The sequence below is a fragment of the Lissotriton helveticus genome, chromosome 2_1 (assembly GCF_964261635.1).
Source record: "Lissotriton helveticus chromosome 2_1, aLisHel1.1, whole genome shotgun sequence".
Lineage (NCBI taxonomy): Eukaryota > Metazoa > Chordata > Amphibia > Caudata > Salamandridae > Lissotriton > Lissotriton helveticus.
The window spans coordinates 337,902,179-337,926,800 of record NC_136059.1 but is presented as its reverse complement, the minus strand read 5'-3'; the positions used below and the strand labels follow the sequence as shown (position 1 = coordinate 337,926,800).

The following is a 24,622-nucleotide window of genomic DNA, read 5'->3' as shown; positions in this document are numbered from 1 at the left end:
GAAATAGAGGTGGTCAAACCAATTTTGTCCACAAATTGAGAAGTCGAGGAAGCATGTAAACAAATCTGTTTCAGCTTACATGAGAGACCATGGAATGGGCTCCCTGTACAACAATAACTTGCGTTACTACATGCAAGATATCTACAGAGGAGATGGAGTTCACTTCTCAGATGAGGGCAACAGAGTTTTCATTTTGAATTTAAGACTGTGCATTGGTACCTACTTATAAGTACCTAAATGTACCATAAACCCAAAAGCTCTTCTCAGAGCTACCCTACATCTGATCACTCACAATTATTATTTTACTCTTAACTTTTTTCACTAATTTTCAAGAAAGTACGCTCCCCAGAACGCTTCCCGGTTCGCGAACCGGGCGCACTCCATGCAAAAAAACTAAAAAAACGATATATTTTTTTTTTGCCCTGCGAGACCCTTTTAAAGCCTCCACATCAAACCTACGGGGTCAGGGACGACCTACTATGCCCCCTTATGGTCATTTGCCCCTTCGCTTTGGCCTCCTCTTGTCTCTCGATCCTACCGAGAGACAAGATGGCGGCCGCTACGGACTGTTTGGAATGTTTACAGACGCCGAAGAACCAATCAGCTTCGCAAAGCTCCGAAGCGGAGCGCTGTTACAGATATATATCTTTTTTTGAACGTTAATTTCTCAAAATCCACTGGAGCACTTATATTGAGACCTAGCAAAGGCACATCGGGCTACCAGTCCCTACAATTTTGCCAAGTTTCGTGCAAATCCATTCAGCCGTTCGATTATTATATATTTTTTTTTTTTTGCCCCGCGGGGCCCTTTTAAAACCTCCACATCAAACCTAGGGGGTCAGCGAGAATCTACTATGCCCCCTTATGGTCATTTGCCCCTTCGCTTTGGCCTCCTCTTGTCTCTCGATCCTACCGAGAGACAAGATGGCGGCCGCTACGGACTGTTTGGAATGTTTACAGACGCCGGAGAACCAATCAGCTTCGCTTCACAAAGCTCCGTTGCGCGAAAAGTACGCGAACTGGAGCGCTGCCCGGTCCGCTGTTACAGATATATATCTTTTTTTGAACGTTAATTTCTCAAAATCCACTGAAGCACATATATTGAGACCTACAAAAGGCACATCGGGCTACCAGTCCCTACAATTTTGCCAAGTTTCGTGCAAATCCATTCAGCCCTTCGGGCTAAAAGTGAGGCCAACCGCCCTATGGAAAACTCAATGTTAAAAACACGTTTTGGGTCCCCCCTTTTTTCTCGGCCCCCCCTTGACAAACCCCCCCCAAATTTTCAAGGGCTGCTCAGAAACAAAATGTGCCATTTTCCTGAAAATTTCAGCCAATTCCATCCACAAACGCCAAAGTTATTAGACATAGAATTTTCAAAAATCCCATAGAGAAAAAATCCTAACTATATATACCTACTGGCGACCGCCAGTAGGTAATATATATATATATATATATATATATACTAGCAGCCTGTCCCGATGTTGTCCGGGGCAGAAGGGGGCTGGGGGCAGCACCGCTGCAGGAGACGCTCAGCAGAGTGGCCAGCAGCGGGAGCAGCAGGAGCGTCGATTCTGTGTCTGTTTTCCTTAGGGAACCCTTTGCGTGGCGTCGTGAAGGCTGTGACGTATGTAACAGCAATAGGCGGGCCATGAATGTAGCGTTCCTACGTAACGTGTCTTGTTGATGGAAGCCGCGCCGTTGATGGAAGCCGCGCCCCTTAACCACTTGAACGCTATGGGGATTTTTCCCCTGTGCTGTAAATACAGGAACCCCATTATTCATGACGAGCTGGGCTCGTCATCAGTGTAGCAGGAGGCTACTGCATGACGAGCCCAGCTCGTCATGAGCGTGGAAGGGGTTATAAGGCGTAGTTACAGAACTGATGCGCCGAGTGTCTTCCTGAAGTGAATACACATCAACTTCTACATTCATGGCATATGTGAATGTTTTTTCCGTTTACTTACACATGGCGACGTCCCTCAAACCCCCGCCCACGCTGTTTATGTCACTTCCCTCAGTAAGTTACACACGCCCACGCTCTTTATGTGCCCACCGTCACTATCGCTTACTTCTATAGATGCCTCAATGTTGCAGCGAGTTTCTGTCTTCATGCAGCGAGTTTCTGTGTTACTGAACTCGCGGTGTTTTGTGTGTGCATGCTGCGCTCTGTGTGCCTGAAGCTCGCAGCCTCTGGAAGTGAGTGACGTTGTATGGGCCATGCCCCTCTGGCAATGTTTCCGCCCACAGGTTTAGTTTGACATGCCCATGCTACTCCCTAACAGCAGAAGAACGCCCACAAGGAACTACTTTACCCTGAATATTGTTTTCACTTTGTAATGTATATGTTGCCCAAATGTATTGCCTATGTCCATCTCCTGGACTTCCCCTTTCCAACGCTGTATTGGGTGTTGTGATTGGTAGTGTACTTTTTGAGTTTACCTGGCTCAAAGGACACCTTTCTCTCTTTATAATAGTAGTATAGAATAGATATAGAGTCCACCTTGTTATTTGGCTATCCCAGCAGCTTGCTCCTAAGAAACATTTGAGACCCTTGAACTTTAGTAATTTATAAATGACACAGACAGTAAAATCAAAGGTAGCACTAATGATTAACGTGAGAGCGGACTAAGTTGTGAGGAATACGATTTCAACTTTATATCAAACACATTTATTTTTCTTCATATCTCATTAAAAGATAGATGAAAAGGCGCTGTCTGAAAGTAGCTCAGTGCGATTTGTCTTCTAATCTTAACATATGTTTTGCACCAAAAGTGAGTGGATGGAACTGATTCAATGAGTTTGGTGTTCGAAGAATTTGAACTTTGTGAGTGATATTGATTATCTGTTTCTGTGCTAAGCAAGAACTTCACTTCCTTATTTCCATACAGTACCCAAAGCAAAATGCAATCACACTTCTGTTTTAAATCAAATGGAAATGGTTGAGTTCAAAAGACTTTTTGCAGAAGTGTCTGTGAGGTTGAATAACACCAGACAGCAAGCAGGCCTATGGAGCAAAAGAAACAATTTTTAATTCAATCTTAATTTTTAAATGTATATTGAAAGGACGAAGTGTACTATAATAAAATGTTATTTAACCTACCCAGAACAAGCATATTCTCACATTCTCGCTGTTTAATTCTACTCGTTCAAACACTGCACAAACAAAAGTAAGGTTCCAACCTTTACTCTTCTCCTTCTCCTGCATTTACTTTCCTGTGGTTTACATCTTATTGACAAGCAATGACTAAGCAATAGCTTTGATTTAAATTTAGTGCCTACGCACGAAAACACCCAGCTAGCAGGAATCCATCCACAGATAGACCGCACATACAGGCATTTCAACACACATGCATATCAACACACATGCAGATGCCCTACTGTGGCCACAAATTGTACGGGTTAGGGACCACTAGTGAAGTGCAGCAAGTGACAAGCGGTGATTGCAGCTGGGCAGCACAGGGTGAACTACAGCATGGCTGTATTAGAGTAAGTGCCCTGGTGGCACAGCAGGCGTCTGCACAGTCAGGCATTTCGGTATAATAGTAGGTTCTGCAGAAACTTCTGTGGCCCCCTTCTATAATAAGGTTTGCGCTGGTGCACCAACACGTTCACGAGGGTGTGCCCCCTCGCTTTCACGGTGGTATGTCCCCTTGCGAATAAAGAAACAATTTGCCTCTGCGCCCATGCCATATCGGGACAGTAGCTATCGTAAGGCGCACTGAGGACGCACTCCTGAGGGTGACCCAGGGGGATTTCTGTACCCCTATCAAATACAAGCCGGGTTGTTGCTTGCCCAGTAGGAGGCATCTGGTGTTTTCACAGCTAGTTCATCATTCACTAATGTGCCCTCCCAGGGCAGGCACAAGTGTTCAGTTGTACTGGGGACAGCACATTTGCAGTAATTGGGCGCACTTTCTATGTCTGTGCCACACTTACCCACTTTAAGCTGCACTGTAGCAAAAAAAAAACAGCCAGTGCGCCCAGCATATAATGCCAGCCCGGGGAAGCACAAGGTACTATTGACAATGGAACACTGTGTAATGTGTACTGGCCGAGTATTACGTGCTGTTCCTCTTGGGAGCACTGAATGCTGCACAGCATGACATCACTTTTGGGTCGGAGGAGCACTCGTAATGTGCAGCAGGGGGCACAGGGTATGATGTGTGATAGGACATAAGGTGATTTCAAGAAGGCCTCAAGTAATCCTGCATGTGTCATTCATGAGAAGCTCGTCCCATCCAGGTTTTGAGGTCTCGGCCCCAGACAGTTTTAGATGTTTGTTGGCAGATCTTTTGTTTTTCAATACAGAATAAATTTGGAGTAGGCTTTGGGACTGCCTCTTGCTTATGACAGCATGTCTGTTTCTACGTCATATGTCTGTTCTTGAATTGGTGGCTGTCCTTACTATTTGCATGTTCATTCCACCCAACCTCATTTTCTACTCAATGCGTTCTGTTTGGATGAGTTGAATCCTTCCACTGCAGATTTGAGAGGACTCTTTTTTGTGTGTGTTTCTGCTACTGCAAGAGGACTCTCTTTTTGTGTGTTTTTGCTACTCCATCGGAAAGCACATGTATCCTTTCTCTCTCTCTCCCTGATTTTTAGGTCGAGCATTCGAGACCTCTTGTATATACTTTAGTATATACTTATATACTAGTATATACTTCCTCTTGTATATACTTTACTATATACTTTTATATTGGTATATACTTATATGTGTATGTAATTTGTGGGCTCTGGAGATCAGCCCTAGGACTAGTCTGCTTCCACTTAGGGACTTTTTTCTGTTCAACTTCCTCTATTTGACTGTCTTAATAAAAAAGGACCATAAGAGGTCAGTAAAATACCAGAATTGCTTTCTGATGAGGGACTTGCTTTTTTTTTTTTTTCTGGTAAACTGCCTCTATTTAATTTTCTTGATAGAAAACGACCAGCAGAGGTCAGTAAAATACCAGAATCACTTTAGCATTCTCTAGATTCCAGTCCATAAAAATTGTCTTCCACGAGCACCCATAGACAATAATATTTTTTTCAAATCTTGTATTTTCAGTGATATGACGACCGAAGGCCCTGATTTTATACTAAAAACAGAGCTTTGGACTATACAATTTCAAGCTGAAAGGCAATATTTGTCTCCATGTGTTCCCATACCTGGCGTGTCATGCAGTTTGATGCTTACTTTTCACCATGTTAAAGAACAGTAGATGTTTCAGCACCCAGGCTAATGTGCTGCATAGCTAAATACAAATAAGGCCCCAAAGGCAAGATCGATTGCATTGCAGATGCTTGTTCCTTTGGCACTCTTTCCCCCATGGGCTCTCTTTTACTTCCCTCCTCAATGCTCCCCACCCGATCCCATGTTCATTTTATTCTTTAAATTTTTAGTACTATTTATACAAAGCCCAGCATCTGCAAAGTGCTGCCAGGCTACTTGTTTCCATTTTTTGTGCTGTCGCACTCTGTGCTCTCCTCCTGCTCCATTTAGAAATGGTTTTGTTCACAAGGGCCCGGCAGTGGCAAAGCGTTGCTGAGCCACTCCCTTTGTTTTTTTTGCGCTGACATACTCTTTGTTTTTAAATTCTTTAATTTGTAGTTTACCTTTCCCGCATGTGCCTGCCATGTTTTATAACACATGCCTACAAATATGCAAGCAGAACAACATATTCACAAGCATCAGGAACTTCTAGATTAACACGGCTGCAGCCACTGATAGACTGAGGCCCCCACGTACAAATTCTTACATGCACCCATGAACATAGATCACCTGACATGCATTCGCCCATAGATGCTGACCAAAAGACTTGTTGCTTTATTGTGTGCTTGTATGGCACTTAATGCTGCTCTAAGACCATCTCAAAGCACTAGATGTAACAGGAGAGTGAAAAAAAGGGAGCAAGAGAGATTACATTTGAGAGGGGCATGTGAATGGAATTATTTTCAGAAATTGTGCTGCAGCCAACCATAGGCGACTGGTCCAGAAAAAAGAAACAGGAGGTGAAAATGTGCTACAACAGAGGAAAGACAGGGGTAAAATGGGGTAGTGTTCAAAGATTAATTGGTGAAGTGAGGAGTGGAGAGGAATCTGCAAGGAATGTCAGGGATGAGGAGCAGAGATGCAGGATGGTAAGAAGAGGTACAGGTGGAGAGGTCATACGGGTGAAGGAAGTGGGTGAGGCAAACGGGTAAATGCTTGAGGGGTGAGAAAAAGAGAGGTGCAATGTAGGGGTGATATGCAGGAGAGAAATGCAAGGGGACAAAGATGCATGAGTGCAGTGCAGAAAGGATTTGGGTGAAACGGGGAGGCCGAGAGATGAGGGCAGGACTGTCGGGGTGAGGGAGAGGTGTGCAAAGTGTGAACGCTTGAGGGGTCTTATGAGAGTGAGAGGCTTCAGAAGGGGAGGGCAAGACTGTGCAAAGTGGGGGAGGGTGGTGCACTATAACTTGGGAGGGCAGTTTGCGGTCAGGCGGTGGGTTAGTTAGAGACGTGCAAGGGAGAGCTGGAGGGAAAGGGTTGTGGGGAGGATGCATGCGAGTGAGGGGTAAAAGGATCGGGGGCCATATTTATTACGCAATGTGGTATAAGAGCGTTGCAAACCGTAAGTCATATTTTTGAAGCCACAGTCCCTCCGAAAATATGAAGTAATGCAAATGCATAATTGTGCCCGGGGTAGGCGATCCATGGGCATTGTGTGGATGTTCCCACACAACTCCCATGGTTTTTGATGCACTCCCAGATGTACAAGACCTTGTAAACTTGGGAAGGCGCCTAAAATATATGCCCCCGCAGGAAAGGCTTAGGGAGGAGAAATATTTATTTCATTTTCCACTTTCTATGTGGGCTGCATTATTACTGTATTAATACGGCACCTTCCTGCCCTTTCCTTGTTACGCAGCCCTGCACCACAAACCTGATCAATATGGCCCTGGGTGTAGGATGTGAGGCGGTAGAAGGGGAAGGACGGTGAGAGTTTCACTTGAGGGGCAATACGAGGGAGAGGTACAGGGGAAAGGGAGATGGAGGTGGAAAGATAGGAGGGGGAGAGAAGTACAGGAGGGTGGTGTCAAAGAGAGGGTGCACTGAGGGAAGGAGATGAGAAGGAAGAAGCGAGACGCTTGGGGAGCAGAGGCGCAGAAAGGAACATGAGTGAGGAAGAGTTTACGGTGCAAGAGGCCAGCAGGATTCAGAGTGACCGAGGCGCAAGAGAGGGAGATCGAAGTATGAGGGCGAGGTAAGGACGAAGGAAAGAGACGAGCGGAGGTGGAGAGAGATGCAAACGGGGAAGGGAGAAGGTGACGTTTTTGGGTGATATAAGTTAAAGGGAGGAGAGAGGAAGGAGGGGGGTGAGTGGACTGTAGGGTGCACGAAACGCCATTAACGCGCATGGATGGGGTGGTAAAAGGGACAGAGCGGGAGTCGGTGCATAGTTGTATTTCTACGGCCAGAAGACAAGTAGGGAAAAAAACCTTTGCAGTGAAGGAGCAGCATAGCAGGAACGCATGAGCTGAGCATAACAGGGCGTCATGGACGTTATTTCCTTTACTCTGGCGACCCCTAGTGGTTACGTATGTTCATTGTTTATCATCAGCTTGTCGCACCATCACAACATAGTTTTGCGAACCGTCGAAATGTATTTTTAAATGTTTAACTTGAGGGATGTTTTTCTTCCTTTCCAGTGAGCAAGTGATCCTGCGTTTCCCATCGGAACAGAAATAAGCCATCAACATGCGGCAAAACCTGAAAATAACTGCCTCAGCCGTCACGTTTATTTTATTGCTTTTAATAAACACAGATTTGATGGACGGTGAGTAATGCTCCAAGAGTTTTTAAAGCACATTGTTAAAAGCGAATAAATTGAACCCCTAACTGAAGGTCGAAATCTACAATCCGTTGGTCTGTTATAGGACATAACGACAGTTTTATAAGTGCAGTCGTATGCTTTATGTCCCAGACTACTTGAAATTGCTCATTGTTTTACTGAAGTTTGGCAGAGACCTTTAGTTAGTCGTTATGACCTAAAATAATAATAAAAAATAACGATTCCACCTAGGAGACATTCATTACAATAACAGAAAATTATAATGAGAAACTTCTTTTGGTACCAAATATTTCCAGTAGAGCAAACCTCTCCTTTGAGTAAACGTCAGCAGATTGCATGCCTTCCATTCATCAACGTGATATACATTCATGCTGCGCTATTCGTGGGAAAGGAGAGCAGACTATTGTCTGACCATGTGTTGTGTAAACTGTGTCTTAATCTGTGCCCAGTCTCCGCCCATCTGGGCGTGACCAGGCGTTACCACCGCTTCCGGCTGAACAAGAGATAGTATAGGAAAGAGGCGGGATGAGGGCGTAAACTGACGCACTCACAAGGCACCGGGGCACATCATGCTCAGTTCATGTCCCATTTGGTGTTTCACTGACACCCTCCTTTCACAACCATACTTTAGGGTACCGATTTTGTTCAATGTGTAGTGCCATTAATTATATCAATGTCTAGTTCGACAGATTACCATCTGAAGTATGATATTGTTTATAAACCTATTTTAACAGATCCAACTAAGGGTAGGGACTTGCTGTTCTGTCAATAATTTAGAAGTGCTTGCCAAGCAACCATCAGAAATAGTCGCATATGTGTCAAAAGTTTAGTGGAATAGGATTTTTGGGAGGTAAAAGCAAAGACTCACTGCTGTGTACATTTTTATGGGATGACAGAATATCAGGCCTTTGAAATTTGCTTGAATAATCAATTCTAAGAACTGATGCTGGAAAGGTCTTGAGCAGGGAAAGTGTTCTGTTCAGAGGGTAAGTTTGGCAGATCAGTTAACAAGGTACCCCATTAGCAAACGTGACCAGTGCAAAATGCATGCAGAAATAAGAAAAACACATTTTCAGAACAATGTTTGTAATGGCTTATTGACTCGTCTCCGGCAAACTATGTTGTTTTATTTAATGCACAATCTCATTGTACATCTCTGTATATTAAACATAGTTTCTGGGACTCGTTTCTGGGACTCTATCCTGCCAAAGAAAAATGCCATATCAACTACCAAACCTCTTGTAACTGATACAAAAAAGAGATGGCATTAACTGCGCAAGAAAGTGCACAAAGATTATAGCAAGGCAAAGCTGCATGCTAAAGAAACAGTTCATGGGCATTCCTAAGAGTTTATCCTTGCTAATGTTGAAGAGAATGATTAGAAAATATGGGCCGTGCTAGTTTGGAAGAACTAGATGGAATTGATGCCATCCATAAATGTACCAGAAGCAATCGGGTAACATTTTTCCACTTCTCCTTTCATTAAAGTAACTTTAGGGGCAGGTGACATTTTTACTTGGTGGGCGTAATTTTGTGTAGTTTAGGTAAGTGTTGCCTTAAGCAAAACCCCCAAAATTACTTAATTACTCCATGTGGAGTAATCAAGTACCACCCCATGCAAAAAATTTAGAACACCCACATGAAACAATTTGAATAATCATAACACAAGTGACTGCTTTATGTGGCGATTATGTTTATTGTGCTTTTTTAGCACGAAATTCAACCTCCACAATGTGGATGCAAGGACACATTTTGAACTAAAATATATTGCCAAGCTTTATGTAATTTTCCAGACATGTTAATTTAGACACCTTTCACACACCCCTACATAAATTTAAACACTTCAAAATCTTTTACTTCAAGCTTTCCAAGATGTAAAAAAGTTGTTCAAGAAATCATCTTTAGTGCACTTCTGATAAACACGTATGCTGTTATAAAATCCACAAGTTGCAAAGATAAAACTAGTTTTCCCAGTTTAAATGATCGCAATCATTGTCAGTGAAGTACAATAAGATTTCTAACTCCAGCTTCTCCCTGGAGGAAAATACCTCCAAAAACAGTACAAGAATACTGTAGGTAACGGGGATCCAAATTAGATTCATACCAACTCATTTGGGGTAAAAAACTGACAGTGGTGTTAGCCATGGAAGGATCTCCATATTTTGGGAGGTTAAGTTGTAGTGGAGGAGATGTAATTATCTCCAATAATTCTGGAGTCATTTTCAGTTTAAAGACAATTTCTTAAAGAATCAAAATAGCATGCAAATACCAATTTAGGAGGAAATACCTCAGCCTACAAAAATAGATTTGACTTCAAATTAACACACACATCAAAATTAGCACCTGGTACTCATACAGTACTTTCTAAAGAGGGCAAACTTGGCAAGTTTTAGATAAATTGAGAGAACAGATGATCATTCCCTCAGGTTTGTACCATCGATTCAGGTGTCCCCAAACCTCCAATTTAGCAGGGGCCCTCCCTCCACTTTTGTCCCAATGTCTACACACCAATAAACACTTGTGAATCTTAATGTAAGAATCTTTTATATTTGCTCATATATATATATAAATAAATCCTGTTATTTAGAGCAAGTATATTAATAAACACACAGCCTGTCTCACATTTATTACTACAGTGCAATGGCCGTACTATAATTTTATTACCACAGAGTAGCAAAAATTGCATGGGGAAAAGCAGTTCTTACTGCTTCACAGATCACATGTAACAATTACTTAGTACAGGGAAACAACACTCTTAATAGTCACAAGGTCTCTTTACTGTGTTGTTACCATACGCTCAAATGTAACCACTTGCATCCTGGTTTTAGCTAAATATTATTTGTAAAACCTTCAACACTTCCAAATACGCCAGGGCATAAATGCACAGAGTATAATATTTTATTTATTGCCATGAGAGTGTTGAGAGGGGAAGGCTTCATGACTGACTCAAGGCTTTGCCTGTCCTGAGTCATGCCCTCTCCGCACACTCAACTATGGTAAGAAACTTCATATTTGTGCATCTACATATATATTCAATGAAACAGCCAAAGGTTAAATATTTGTCAGAGTTTGGAAAACTTTATTTTTTCTTTCTATGCAAGCTGAACTTAAAATATACAAAAAATAGAAATAGAAATTCCTAATTTATAGTTATGCTTTAATTGTATAATTTACTAACCATCTTTAAATATAACTTTATTTGTTCTTTAGCTACAAACAAAAGTTAAAGTGCAGAAAAATATACATTTCTAAACCTATACCTTTAACTTATAATTTACGCAATATCTTCACATTATTATAACTTGTGCACCTTGAGACACAGTGCATTTAACTCAGTCGCCAAATTCCATTAACTATAAATTGCACCTTCCCCATACACTGCTTATACCGTTTTGTTATCTCACTTATACCAGGTTAAATAATAGCATTTACAAGAACAGTTATGACATCACAAATCAAATCTTCTGTGAGAACACAGTGCATGGTAGAGTGAAGAGTTATAGGTAATGTAGTGTGGCTACTAAGTTTAATACACTGTATGGAGATGCGCAAGTTATACTAATTTGAAAGTGTGGCGTAAATTATAAATGTGATGTACAAGTATAAATGTAAATTGTTCTGTACCTTTTTTTGTAGCTACAGAATAGATACAATTATATTAATTTAAATGTGATGCGTAAATTATACATATAAGGAATAAATATAACTTAAGAATTTCTAATGTTTGTGTATTTTGTTTTCATTGAATTTCAATAGCTATGTATGTTTAATTATAAAAAGTTTTGAAATCATAGAGTGTACTATTGTCGAGTGGAGTGTTATTAAGTGGAGTGTGGTACAGTAGAGTGGAGAAGAGTGTTTAAAAACATACTGTCGTAGAGTGAAGTGTAGTAGAGTGGATTGTGGTACAGTGGAATGGTGTAAAGGTGAATAGGGTACTTCTGCTGTGAAATGTATTTCGTATTGAGATCATAGAATGATGTGACTGCCAGTCAAGGGAAGTAGAATTCACTCCTTACACTGTTAGGCGTTTCTTATGCAACTTTATTATGTCATGACAAGGCAGGACTGGGATAAATTGCCCTCCTGCTGAGCTGTCAAGTAAAGCACCTGTCCGCATCATCATGTGTGACAGGAATACAGTTTTTTCAAAATAGCATCATCCTGAAATCTTGTATTTATAGTATTGGTTTTCATATGGGATGTTGGCTAAAAAAACGGAACTTACAGTAAGCGTGTCACATTTATGTGAACATACGTAAATACACTTTATAGTGAAAGAACAATGGTGGAGGTTGCACAGGGGGTCCAGCAGCAGCTAACACCTTTCAAAAGCAAGTGCATTTGTCTGTTCTAGAACTGTATCATTGCCTGTGCACCTTCTTTTTTTTTATTTTTTATAATAAAGCCTTTTTAGCACATTTAGAATCCACATTTGTGGGACCATATGCATGCAGTGAACATTTTTAATGTTCACTTGATGAGGTGTCCCACAGGCCATACATGATGTTGGCAAAGTGCGACTCCGAGCAGGATTGGGTGGATGACCTTCAAGATGCGGGAGAACTTGATGTGTCTTCTGACCCTGGGTTTGCCTCCGCTCCGCCTACTATGGAGGAGGGCGCTTCCTACACCATGGAGCTGCGTCGGGCTGCGGAGGCTCTCCATCTCAACCTCCCTATGGAGGCCGTTAAGACCAACCTCCTTACGGATGTGCTCCAGACGGCGTCTACGTCGTCGGAACCGCTGCTAAAATTTCAATGAGGCCCTTACTGAAGTCCTCTTGGGCACTTGGTTGCAGCCAGCCTCGGGGGCACCAGTGGATAAAAACCTGGCCAGGCGTCATAGTCCGGCGCCTGGTGATCCTGCTTTCTTGACCACTGACCCCACGCCTGAGAGCCTGGCTTTGACGTCGCAGAGTGCCTTTCCTACTGCTCCACCGGATAAGGACTCTAAGAAGCCGGACCAATATGGCAAGAGGTTGTTCTCGGCCAGCTTGGGGTTGCGGTCCGTTAATACCACCTGCTTATGGGCCGTTACTCCCACGCAGTGTGGGATTCAGTAGCGGAGGTCCAGCTTCAGTGTTCTGAGGAGGTCCAGGTTGTCCTTTCCCAAGCAATAGCGGAGGACAAGGATACGGCGAAGTTTGCCATCAGGTGTGGTCTGGACACGGCTGATTCCTTTGGCAGGGCGATTTCCCCGACTGTGGCGTTGCGGTGCCATGCCTGGTTGCAGTCAACCGGGTTCTGGCTTGATGTCCAGAGCTCGCTCATGGACATGCCCTTTGATGGCTCCCGCCTCTTTGGTGACAAGGCTTACAATGCCCTGGAGCGCTTTAAAGACTCGCGGGCCACGGCCAAGTCTCTGGGTCTTTCCACGAAGAGCACTGCCACGCCTGGGTTTCGTTCCTTACATGGCCGGGGTAAAAGCATCCAGGCGCGCTCCTCCACAGAGCCTGTGCAGAACACAGTCCACCTCCACCCCCGCTGCTTCCACCTTCAAGCCTTCCTAATCCGAGCTTCAGGGGGCACCCCACGCCGGTAGGAGGCAGAGTCCATCTCCACCTCCACCACTGGTGCGAAATCACATCAGACAAGTGGGTGCTGCAGATAATCTGCCAAGGTTACTCTCTCCCCTTTCTGTCCTCCACTCCAGCCATGGCACCTCTGTACCACCGCATGTCGGGGGATCATTTGGCTCTTCTCTGTCAGGAAGTCTCGGCCTTCCCGGCCAAGGGAGGAGGAAGTATGGGAGTGGTTGTTATTCCCACTACTTTCTGGTCCCCACGAAGGACAATGGGGGCCTGCACCCCATCTTGGACCTCCGGGACGTCAATCGCTTCCTCCGGAAGGAGAAGTTCAAGATGCTGACTCTGGCTCAGGTCCTGACTGCCCTGGACCCCGGAGACTGGATGGTAGCGTTGGACTTGCAGGACGCATATTTTCATATCCCCATCCTGCCGGCCCACCGGCGTTACCTTCAATTCATGGTGGGCCAGGAGCATTTTCAGTTTGCCGTGCTCCCCTTCGGCCTTGCCAGCGCCCCTCGGGTGTTCACAAAAGTGATGGCTGTGGTCGCAGCTCATCTGCGCATGTCTCGGGTGTCAGTCTTCCCCTACCTCAATGACTAGCTGTTGAAGGCGGGCTCGCCCCAGGCGGTTGTCTCCCACCTCCAGACTATGGCCGACCACCTGCATTTGCTGGGGTTCTCCGTCAATGTGCCGAAGTCACACCTGAGTCCCTCTCAGATGCTCCCTTTCATCGGAGCAGTTCTGAGTTCGACGCTGTTTCGGGTTTATCCTCCGGAGCAGCGAGTCCGGGATATTCAGGCTATGATTCCACTCTTTCAGCCTCTATCCCGGGTTTCAGTCAGGATGGCCCTCCGGCTTCTGGGCCTGATGGCCTCCTGCATCCTGCTGGTGACACATTCCGGATGGCATATACAGGCTCTGCAGTGGGACCTGAAGTTCCAGTGGGCACAGCATCAGGGCAACCTATCCGATCACGTCCAGATCTCGGAGGGCGCTGCACGACAGTTGTAGTGGTGGCTCACGAATCACGATTGGGTCCGTGACAGATGCCTCTCCCTTCCCCAACTGGAGCACACAGTGGTGACGGATGCTTCCCTCCTGTGATGGGGAGGCCACATGGGAGAGGCGGAGATCAGAGGCCTCTGGTCTCCGGCGGAGTCCCGGCTCCATATCTGGTCTCCTGCGGGCGATCCGGCTTGCACTGAAGGCATTTCTTCCCTCTGTCCTCCGGGGAAGTGTAGTGCAGGTGTTGACGGACAACACCACCGCCATGTGGTATTGCCACAAACAGGGCGGGGTAGGGTCGTGGACCTTATGTCAGGAGGCTCTGTGCCTCTGGACATGGCTGGAAAATCAAGGCATTATCTTAGTTGTTCAACACCTGGCAGGTTCTCTGAACGCCAGGGCGGACAAACTCAGCTGCTGGTGCATGGTGGATCACAAGAGGCGTCTGAACTCGGACGTGGTGCAAGGTCTCTTTCTGCGAAGGGGAGAGCCTTGGTTAGATCTATTCGCCACCGAAGAGAACGCGCAATGTCATCAGTTCTGCGCGTTGGAATTTCCAAGGCGGCACTCGCTCGGAGACGCTTTTCGTCTCAAGTGGAGCTGTGGTCTGTTGTACGCGTTTCCGCCTATACCACTGCTGCCCAGAGTGCTGAAGAAGATCAGGCACGACTGGGCCCAAGTTATTCTTGTGGCTCCGGACTGGTGTCGAAGAGTATGGTATCCCGAGCTACTCAGTATGAGCATCGATCCCCCGATCCATCTGCCTCTTCGGGAGGATCTTCTGTCGCATCAGCAGGGGACGGTCCTCCACCTGAACCTGTCCAGCCTCCACCTCCATGCGTGGAGATTGAGCGGCGAAAGTTGATGGCTTTCGACCTTCCTCCCGAAATCTGTGATGTCATTCTGGCAGCCAGGCGTCCCTCCAATAAAACGGTATACGCCTGCCGGTGGAACAAATTTGTGGCGTGGTGTACAGCAAAGGCTTTGGATCCCCTTTCGAACCCTCTTTCTGAGGTTCTTCTGTTTCTCCTATCTTTGGCCTGGGGGGCTCTGCTCTGGGCACCATCGAAGGCTATCTTTCTGCCATTTCTGCCTTCCTGAGGCTCCCTGATCAGCCTTCTCTTTTTAAGTCCCCGGCTGTTAACTGCTTTCTCAAAGGCATTACACACACGTTTCCTCCCGTGCCTTTCATAATGCCTCATTGGGACTTAAATCTTGTCTTGACTTTTCTGATGTGCGCTCCCTTTGAACCTCTTCATAACTGCCCTTTACGTCTTCTTACTCTCAAGACGGCTTTCCTGGTTGCTATCACCTCTGCCAGAAGAGTGAGTTAGCTCCAGGACCTTTCTTCCAAACCTCCTTTCCTTTCTGTTCATCCGGACAAGGTGGTTTTAAGGACCCGTCCTTCTTTTCTGCCAAAGGTTGTCACGCCCTTCCACATCAGGCAGACCATCACTTTGCCCACCTTCTTTCCGCCTCCGCATCCTTCAAGGAAAAAGGAAAGGCTCCATCGCCTTGACCCAAAACGTGCGCTATCATTCTGTCTGCAGCATACACAGCAGCAGTTCCGCGTGGATGTCCAGCTTTTTGTTAGCTACGTGGGCGCCAAAGAAAGGTCGGGCTGTTCACAAATGGACCATCTCCCGGTAGGTCATTCTGTGCATCAAAGCATGTTACTCCTTGGCCAAGAAGGAGCCTCCTGTGGGGCTGCGTGCCCATTCGACCAGTGTTACTCCTTGGCCAAGAAGGAGCCTCCTGTGGGGCTGCGTGCCCATTCGACCAGGGCAACTGCAGCCACTACTGCCTTGCGACGTGGGGTTCTCTTGCAGGACATTTGTCAGGCATCTACGTGGGCCTCGCTGCACACGTTTACCAAGCACAACTGCCTTGACAGTCAGGTCCGGAGAGACGGCTTCTTTGGCCGTTCTGTGCTCCGTGACCTTTTGGTGTAATCTTGTTGGCAGACCCACCACCGGGGTTGGTATTGCTGGGGTATCTATTCTAAGGTAGGAATCTATCACTAACGTGTTACAACAATGCAGACCTCAAATATTTTGTGCTTGATACAGTCCCTCCTAGCAGACGTGGTGGTGATAGGGTAAACAAACGAAGAAAGTTAGAAACCAGGTATATTTTACAACTGGATTCCAAACACCCATTGGGACTGAATGCAACTAAGGATCTGCACACATGCTTAGGATAGATACAGCGGGGTAAACCAAAAAGGTGTTTTATTCAATTATATAGTAATGTTTTATCCATTGGACTCTGATTTAAAAAAAGAGCACGTATGCTACATCTATGTGGAAAAAAAATTAGAGAGTAAATTGCAAGTTGTGCTATGTATTTATTTATTTATAACCAATAATTTATCTAGTATTTTACTCATATTTATTGGACATAATTATTTATTTATTTATAGATATACTTATGTATACAAATTGCACCTAGGGTCGGGTTTATAATATAGATTAATTCATTCTTCCATGCATGATAGAATCCAAACCCAGGGCCAACCCCTCATTTTAGGGGATTTCCAGTGGATTAAATCGCAAACATGCCTACAAAGCGATCCCAAACACAGTTGAGTCCTGACCAAAGAGCTTTTTCACTTTAGCACTTGTTGGAATGTCTAGCACTTTAGCAATCATGGCGTAAAAATCATAGCTAGTGGACTGTACAGAATGTTTGTTATTTCGGATTTAACCATATATTGTCAATCGCGAAAACGAAAGCAAAATGTGAGCCTTGGGATTTAACCAGTTATGATCAAGTTCATTATGAAATGTTTACAAATATGCGTTGATAAATTGCACATATCGTTTTTTAAATTGATATTTACAAACAATACATGTCTTCTATATCTATTGTGAATTTACCACGTGGTATGTTGATTGCTTGTACTTGGCACTTTAAATATTGCACAAACTCACCTAACCATGTCATGTGATCAAGGCCGAAACGTGTAATGGCGACGGGAGAATAAACACACTCTAAAAGCACCTACTTGGGTCCGTGTCCGTAGTGTGGAACTATCCTTGGTGTGCAGCAGAGAAAACACTATATATATATGTTCAAAGACAATGCAGCTGGTCTGGCCCCTTGACCAGCTGCATTAAAAAAGTAATTTTCTGCTGAAATGTGTCTGCGAGGAATTATTTCTTTGCACATAAAGAAGCCTTTTTTTAATCACAGTGTAGTGTCAACAAACCTACTTACTGTGTCGAAGCCCGTTTGTTCAAGTTTCCAGTGCTGGAATCCGACATGCCTTCTCGGCCTGGTTTAGTTGAAGGTTGTATGGAGTTATCCAGTATTTGGGTATCTTTCATAGATTCACATGCCTGAATCATTCTCTGTCACCGAGGCGGGAGTCACACTGTAAAATACAAAAGCAGTGCCATAAGTAAATAACAGTAGTAGGCTAAAGGAAAGCCCAAGGCCTAAATTTTAGTAGCCTATCTACATCAATATAATGAAAAGAACCAAAAGTCAGGTCCAACCAATCAGCTACCAGCACCCTCTAGAACCTTCCCAGCAGAGGCAGTTCTCCTCAGATTTTCACTGCACGTCGTGTGAAAGTGAGTCTCCCTGAGTGCCTACTTTCTTTTTTACTTAATTTCTTCAGGATGAAGACTCTTTTTAGACCCTGCAAGACCTGTGAGAAGAAAAGGGTCCATGTGGATGACCAGCATAAGGACTGCATTTACTGTCTTCATCCAAAGCATGTTGCTAAGGATTGTAGAAGATGCCATACTTTCCCTACTAAGACTCTTGGGGATAGAGAGGCAAGACTACTTTTATGGCTCAAATCTTCCTCGGCTGAGGAGGATGAGAAGGCCTCAACTTCAAGTAAAAGGGCTAGATCACATGACGCTCTTTAAGTGAGGGAAGAAAACATAATAAGGCTTCCCATGAGGTTTCTGACCATTCACAGAGGTCACCTAAGCTTTCCTCTGGGTCAACGCTGTCTTCGCCCTCTAAGGAATCCAAGAGACCATCGACTTCAAAAACAGAGTATAATCCAGGATAAAACTCTCACGTTGACTCCATCATCAATAGCTTTTGGGGCTTCTGTCTGCTGCCCCCTCGTCTACGGCTACTGTCTCGATAACGGCCATTACTTCACCTATTTTATCTACCAAGATCTGTCACGTCTAAGAAACCTGTTCTTAAAGACTCGTCGACGAGGAGTTCATCGACTTAGTCCTCGTCGACGACTGTGTCGACGTCGAACTCATCGGCAAAGGTACCATCGGCGAAGCCTCCACTGTCGACGAAGGTACTGTTATCAATAAAGTCTACTTCGTCGACGTCTGCGCGTTGACAATGTCGTCGACGACGACTGTCCTGTCGATGACCATATCAGTAAACATCCCATCGTCGACGAGTCCGTCGACGAGGAGCCCGTCGCCGCCGGCCCCGTCGACAGAGAGCCCGTCGACAGAGAGTCGTCTACGACGATTTTACCTGTCTCCCAGCCATCAGCAGTGGTACTTTTGCCTTCACACTCAACGCCCATATCATCTGCTCCTTTTCAATTGAAAACTTATGAAAGGCAGGATTACACTAAGATATCTCCACTCTTGCAATCTCACCTCTTGGAATCTTATGTCGATGATGAGGATGATGATGATGATGACGATGAAGAAAAGGAGGGACCATTTGGCATAGCTCACCATCCTTCGGAGCTTAACATCAAGTGTCAGGAAGAGGATGACGAAGAATACCAGGAACACTATTATCAAGAGGAGCTTATGACCCCATATCCTAGGTTTCCCAGAAGGGAGTCATGTCACAGAGAAATGATCCATCTTCCTCCAACGCTCATTTAGGATCCCCAGGCCATGCTGGTGGATTACAGCCAAAGGTTTCCCCCACAACAGGCTGTTCCAAAAAACCCACCTCCACCAGCGGGGATCCCTGATGCGTTACCTCAGTCTGAGGTTCCTGCTTCGCTGCCTCATCCTTCACGTTCATCTGAACAAGTGCACCATAACACTACCTCCTCGGAGGAGGAGGTTGAATAGGGTGAGTTACCTGACAGGACTAATATCACTGATCCTTGGGACCATTATGTCATACCGATGCCTTCTCCACCCATTTTTCAGCCTTTGGATTCTCCCCGAGGACATCAGAGGTTTTCAAAGAAGAGTCTAGAAAGATCACACAAGCTGTTCCTATCATTGATTATATCTGGAATGAAGGAATTAAGATCATGAAAATGCCTGCCTCCATTCCGGCTGGACTTCCTTGCATTGAGAAAAAGTACTGTGCTCCTGCTAATATTCCATCTTGTTTGATTTCTTCATCCACAACCAGATTCAGTGATTTCACAAGCCGCTCAACAAAGATCTAAAAATCTGGCGACGCCCATAACAACACCACCTGATAAGGAAGGGCGAAGGCTGGACCTTATAGGTAAAAATGTCTCCACTATGGCAGCAGCCTCTATTAAATCTGCAAATCCTCTGGAAATAATCGGTCGTTATGACCACCAGATGAGGTCAGATTTGGCGGAATTTATCGACCTCATCCCTGAGGATCGTAAACAAGACACAAGGAAGATCCTTTTGGAGGAAGAACGAGCCGCATCTAAGATCATAGATTGTGCTCTGGACACTGCAAACACCAACGTTCGTCAACTTGCCTGTGCTGCAGTACTTAGACTCCAGGGATGACTTAGAGTCACATCTTTTCGACCAGAAGTACAGACAAAGATCTTAGACATGGCCTATGATGGAGAGTCATTATTCGGAAAGCACATTAACGAGGCCGTCCTTGCTATTAAAACGGATACTGATACTGCTAAATCACTAGGAGCCCTGCAATACAGGCGCAGATCATTCAGAGGTGCAAGAGGACGTGGTTTTGCTTCAAGAGGAGGATATCAAACCAACAGACAGGCAGTATCAATCACAGTGTAGACCGCCTTACAGCCAATCGTCATACCGCCAGTCCTCTTCGACTAGTTTCTCCCGTCAGGGTGGTCGAAAGCGATCGAACTGTGGTAAATAAATAAATAATACCTCTATTTTTGACTAGATATACAATAACAGATAGCTCAATAAATAAGAGTCAAGATTCGAGGTAGCTGGAGTTTGCAGGTTTAATACAGCATAAAGGACAGGAACAGGACAACCTGCACGGGGAAGATCTGGGATGGCTAGCAACTTTTAGTAACAGTGCACAAGCATATATAGTTAAACAAAATACATGGTATTCAATACAATAGGCGTAGCAGTGGGCAGGGCCTGTAGCAGTCGCGAAAGATAAGGCAGAAAGTAGGTGTAACAAGAGGCGTGAACATAGACATGTGATGTAAACGTAACAGAATATGTCATAAAATGGGGCGGAAACATGGAGGGGGCTACCTAAGGAGCCGGGACCTCTGACCTAGTGGTGCGCGCAAACTGGCAATGACGTGTTACTAGGAGAAGCTGGGGGCTATGACTTCTGCGCTAGAAGAGGAGACGAAAGTCTGGAGAGTCAGAGCGACATGTACCTAAACACTATCTAGTATCTGATGTTTAGAGAACATGCTGATAGAATCCAAAAGTTATCAGGGTAAAGGCTAACAGACTCTAAGACTGGTGCATGCATTATTCTACATGTAGTGCGTGTTGAGGAATATGAAATGACCATTAATACAGTATTTCTCTTACATGGAGACGTAAAGGCTAGACGATGACTGAAACTATTGATGCGATTCAGTAGCTTTAGGAATGCAGAGAAGGAGGGCTGGACTGATAACTAGAATCATAACATACTCTTGGCAGACTAGCAGGCAGAGCCAGGCCGAGCCGGGCACTGTGAGGCATGAAGTAAGTGAAGGGTCAGGGATGTAGGTGGGGGCTGTATCGCTCCTCAGCGAGGGTTCAGGAGACAGGAGCTGAATCTGGGTCCGGGCCCTTTTGAGGCCTAGAAACGGGGACTTCTACTGAATTAACGTGCACACTGTGAAACGTGGCAACGTAACTTTACATAGGCCTGATATTCGTTGTATTCACGAAAACTGGAAACTGGTATATTAGAGTTGGACACAACTGTAATTGCGTCTTTAATTGATCATAAGGGAATACATATGCATATTAATCATGCACATATAACATAAGATGGGGAACACGTAGGGACACAGAACATGGCAAAATTTACTTTTCCACATTCCCTCCTTGTCACTACGTTTCCATCAGGAAACATCTATATTCATGATACCATCTATCATTTCATACAGTATCATTTGCTCGTCTCGAATTGTCTTGGAACGGGACTTAGGACTAGGATTTGGAATACAGGATGTAGCACAAATGCCGCAAATCGCAGGGCCACATTGTAAACAGAGGCAGCAACTGAAAATGATCATTACTGCTATACCTAGGAATTACAATACTTTCCATCCCCAGGCAGAAATTATACTCCAGAGCCAACCGGACCATGTCCAGGTGCCTGGATTCTGGTGTAACTGATGGGCAATTTTATGAAGTCTGGTTATAGCTGAATAAACAGACGGCGCGTTATTAGGAATGAAAATGCAGCAACTAGATCCGATGACTCTACATGCTCCTCCTCTATCGGCCAGTATGACGTCAAGAACGAGACGATTTTGGAGCACAACAAATCTCATAGCAGATTGCTCTTCGGTTAAGTTACCTAGGGCAGAGGCACTCTCATTCACTACTGCTTCAAGGGTTCTGGTTAACCTACGGATTAACTTACTATTCTGGATAGGTCCTATAAAGAAGAAGAAACCTCTATTGAAGTCTGTATACTGTTCTAGAGCAGTTTCAGTTTGATCGACAATCGGGGACTCGATCTCCCTTCTATGTCTAATGTGTACTAGATGTGTGTTTCTATGATAATCGGATGGGGCTAGAAAAACTGGTGGCAGTAGGAAGGCAATGTAACAGGTTCCATCCCAATCGAGGGGCAGACGAACATATGCGGTCTGACCACAAACAAAATATGAATGACGTGAAGCTTTGAAAATAGATTTCCCACTGTCACTATACTCGACAATAGTAGTACAATCACTATGTCCTACATGTACGGAACCATTATTTCTAACACATAATTTGCCTTTGACTGGTAGTACTGAAATAGCAGGTAAATCTGGAGTAGTATCAGACTGAACATTCAGGACCATGAAATTCGAAGAATAATTACCTAAATTATAAACTTTATTTTCTAGATCTAACCCGGTTCTATGGGTGAGACCTTGCTTGTCTGGAAAACATGTTCTATTCAGAAGGGACATATCAGTTGAGGATGACGTTAACGTGGACCATGCTCCACACGAACCATTGTGTGAAAACGGATAAGGAAAGAGTGGCAGAACTCCCTTCGGTGTCTGGAAAGGGGGGAGTCGACCACACACCCAACAATTAGTGGCATTGTTGGTCTGGTGTGAATAGTGTAGCATTCTGATAAATGTATTATTGCGCATAGCAAGACGATAGGATAGCTCGTGAGGAGGCAGATCACTAAATGTGTGCTCTACTGTAGCATTAGAAAACTTATTTACATGAGGAATTGGAAAACATAAATGCAATGCATAACTTGTGCAGGTAACCATCAAACTCAAAAATAGAAGAAAACATAAAATAATGATACATCTGATAGAGTTTTGACTAACTCTCTCACTATGGGGGTCTATCTCATACATGTCAGAAACCTGTCTAACCGTTTCACCCGAGGGGGACTTAGACAATGAAACTGGCTGACTTATTTTACTAGACCGGAGCTTCAACTTATACTCCTGCTGCGGAGTTTTCTCTAACAGGGAGGGCTTGGTATCAGTGTCATTTGCGGGACAGTCCTTAAGAATAGTATCTTGGCAGTCTTTAAAATCTTGACAATCCTTGGAAATGTTCTTGGAAACAGTTTTTAGTCGGAGTCCGTGAAATTTCTTGACATGTGACAGGTGCACCCACCCCTTCCTGCCTTCCAACTTGACGGCAGTACGGGTGGTCAGAAGGACCAACTTCGGCTCCTTCCAGCGAGGCTCCAGCGGACTTGAACGATCAAAATTCCGGACAAGGACCAGACTTCCTGGAACGATTTCATGCGGTTTCACCTCGGTATTGTCTGGAAATGCGGCGGCAACCTGTGAACGACAAGAGTGGAGGGCAGACATCAAGGAAGCTAGGTAATCTGTCAGCATGTTACTGGAAACATCTGTAATACTTCGGGGTCTAGGTGTACCCCACATGTTCGGGGGGCGGCCGAATACGACCTCATAAGGGGACAGACCTGATCTGGAATGTGCGACCATGCGCATATAGAACAAAGCGACTGGCAGAGCTACTAGCCAATCTACACCTTTTTCTTTACATACTTTGGCGATGCGGATTTTCAGGGTCTGATTATGTCTCTCTACGAGACCTGCTGCTTCAGGATGGCGTACACAATGGAACTTCCATTGGTACCCTAACAGAAGGGAAACATGCTTCATGAGTTCAGATGAGAATGGCTGGCCGTTGTCTGAATACACGACCCTAGGGAGTCCATAACGGGGGAAAAATTCACGAACCAACTGCTTGGCAGTGGTCGCGGCTGTGTAATCTGGAACTGGATATGCTTCTGTCCACCTGGACAAAGCGCATACAACTACAAGGACATACTTGAAACCTCGACATCGCTCCATCTGAATATAATCCATCTGGAGGACTTCAAAAGGGTGGTCAGGAGGCTGAAATCCCCCTTGTTCCACCGGGACACTTTTACCTGGGTTGAACTGGCAACATATCATACAGGTACGGACTTTCTGCTTGGCTGCAGCTCGTAAATGCTTGTTGAACCAAATGTTCTGGATACTGTCTAACATGGCTTTTTCTCCTAAATGTGCAGGACTATGTGCGGTATTAATAATGACTTGAACCATTGAGTCGGGGAGAAACCATGTGGCTTTTCCCTTCGTCAACCATCCCTGATCTGTCTGGACCCCTCCTTGTTCGGACCATTTCTTGATTTCATCGGGGGTAGCATGTGACTGGATATCTATGACATCTTGAGTAGGGTCCTTAACTGTCATACATGTAGTCGGATCTGGAGTGTATGTCTGTGTCATGTTAACTGGAATGTCTGGAGTCTGAGCTGTAAGCTTGGCTGTTCGATCTGCTAGATCATTACCTTGGGAAATAATGTCAGTGACTTTCGTATGTGCCTTGCACTTCATGATAGCGATAGCTGTCGGTAAATGTATTGCTTCTAACAGAGCTTGAATGAGGAGACCATGCTGAATCTTGGTTCCATGAGAAGTCATGAAACCTCT

The 24,622-nt window shown here is 44.8% G+C and overlaps 1 protein-coding gene across 3 annotated transcripts in view; it reads left to right on the top strand.

The window, feature by feature from the left end:
* LOC144817963 (prolactin receptor-like) overlaps positions 1 to 24,622 on the top strand; it is a 552,158-nt gene that overhangs the window by 457,093 nt on the left and 70,443 nt on the right. For all 3 annotated transcript variants that reach the window (XM_078674935.1, XM_078674936.1, XM_078674937.1), the window contains one exon: positions 7,678 to 7,805. In XM_078674935.1, the coding sequence (XP_078531061.1) occupies positions 7,727 to 7,805 (79 nt within the window). In that variant the 5' untranslated portion in view covers positions 7,678 to 7,726. The remainder of the gene's footprint in view (positions 1 to 7,677; positions 7,806 to 24,622) is intronic.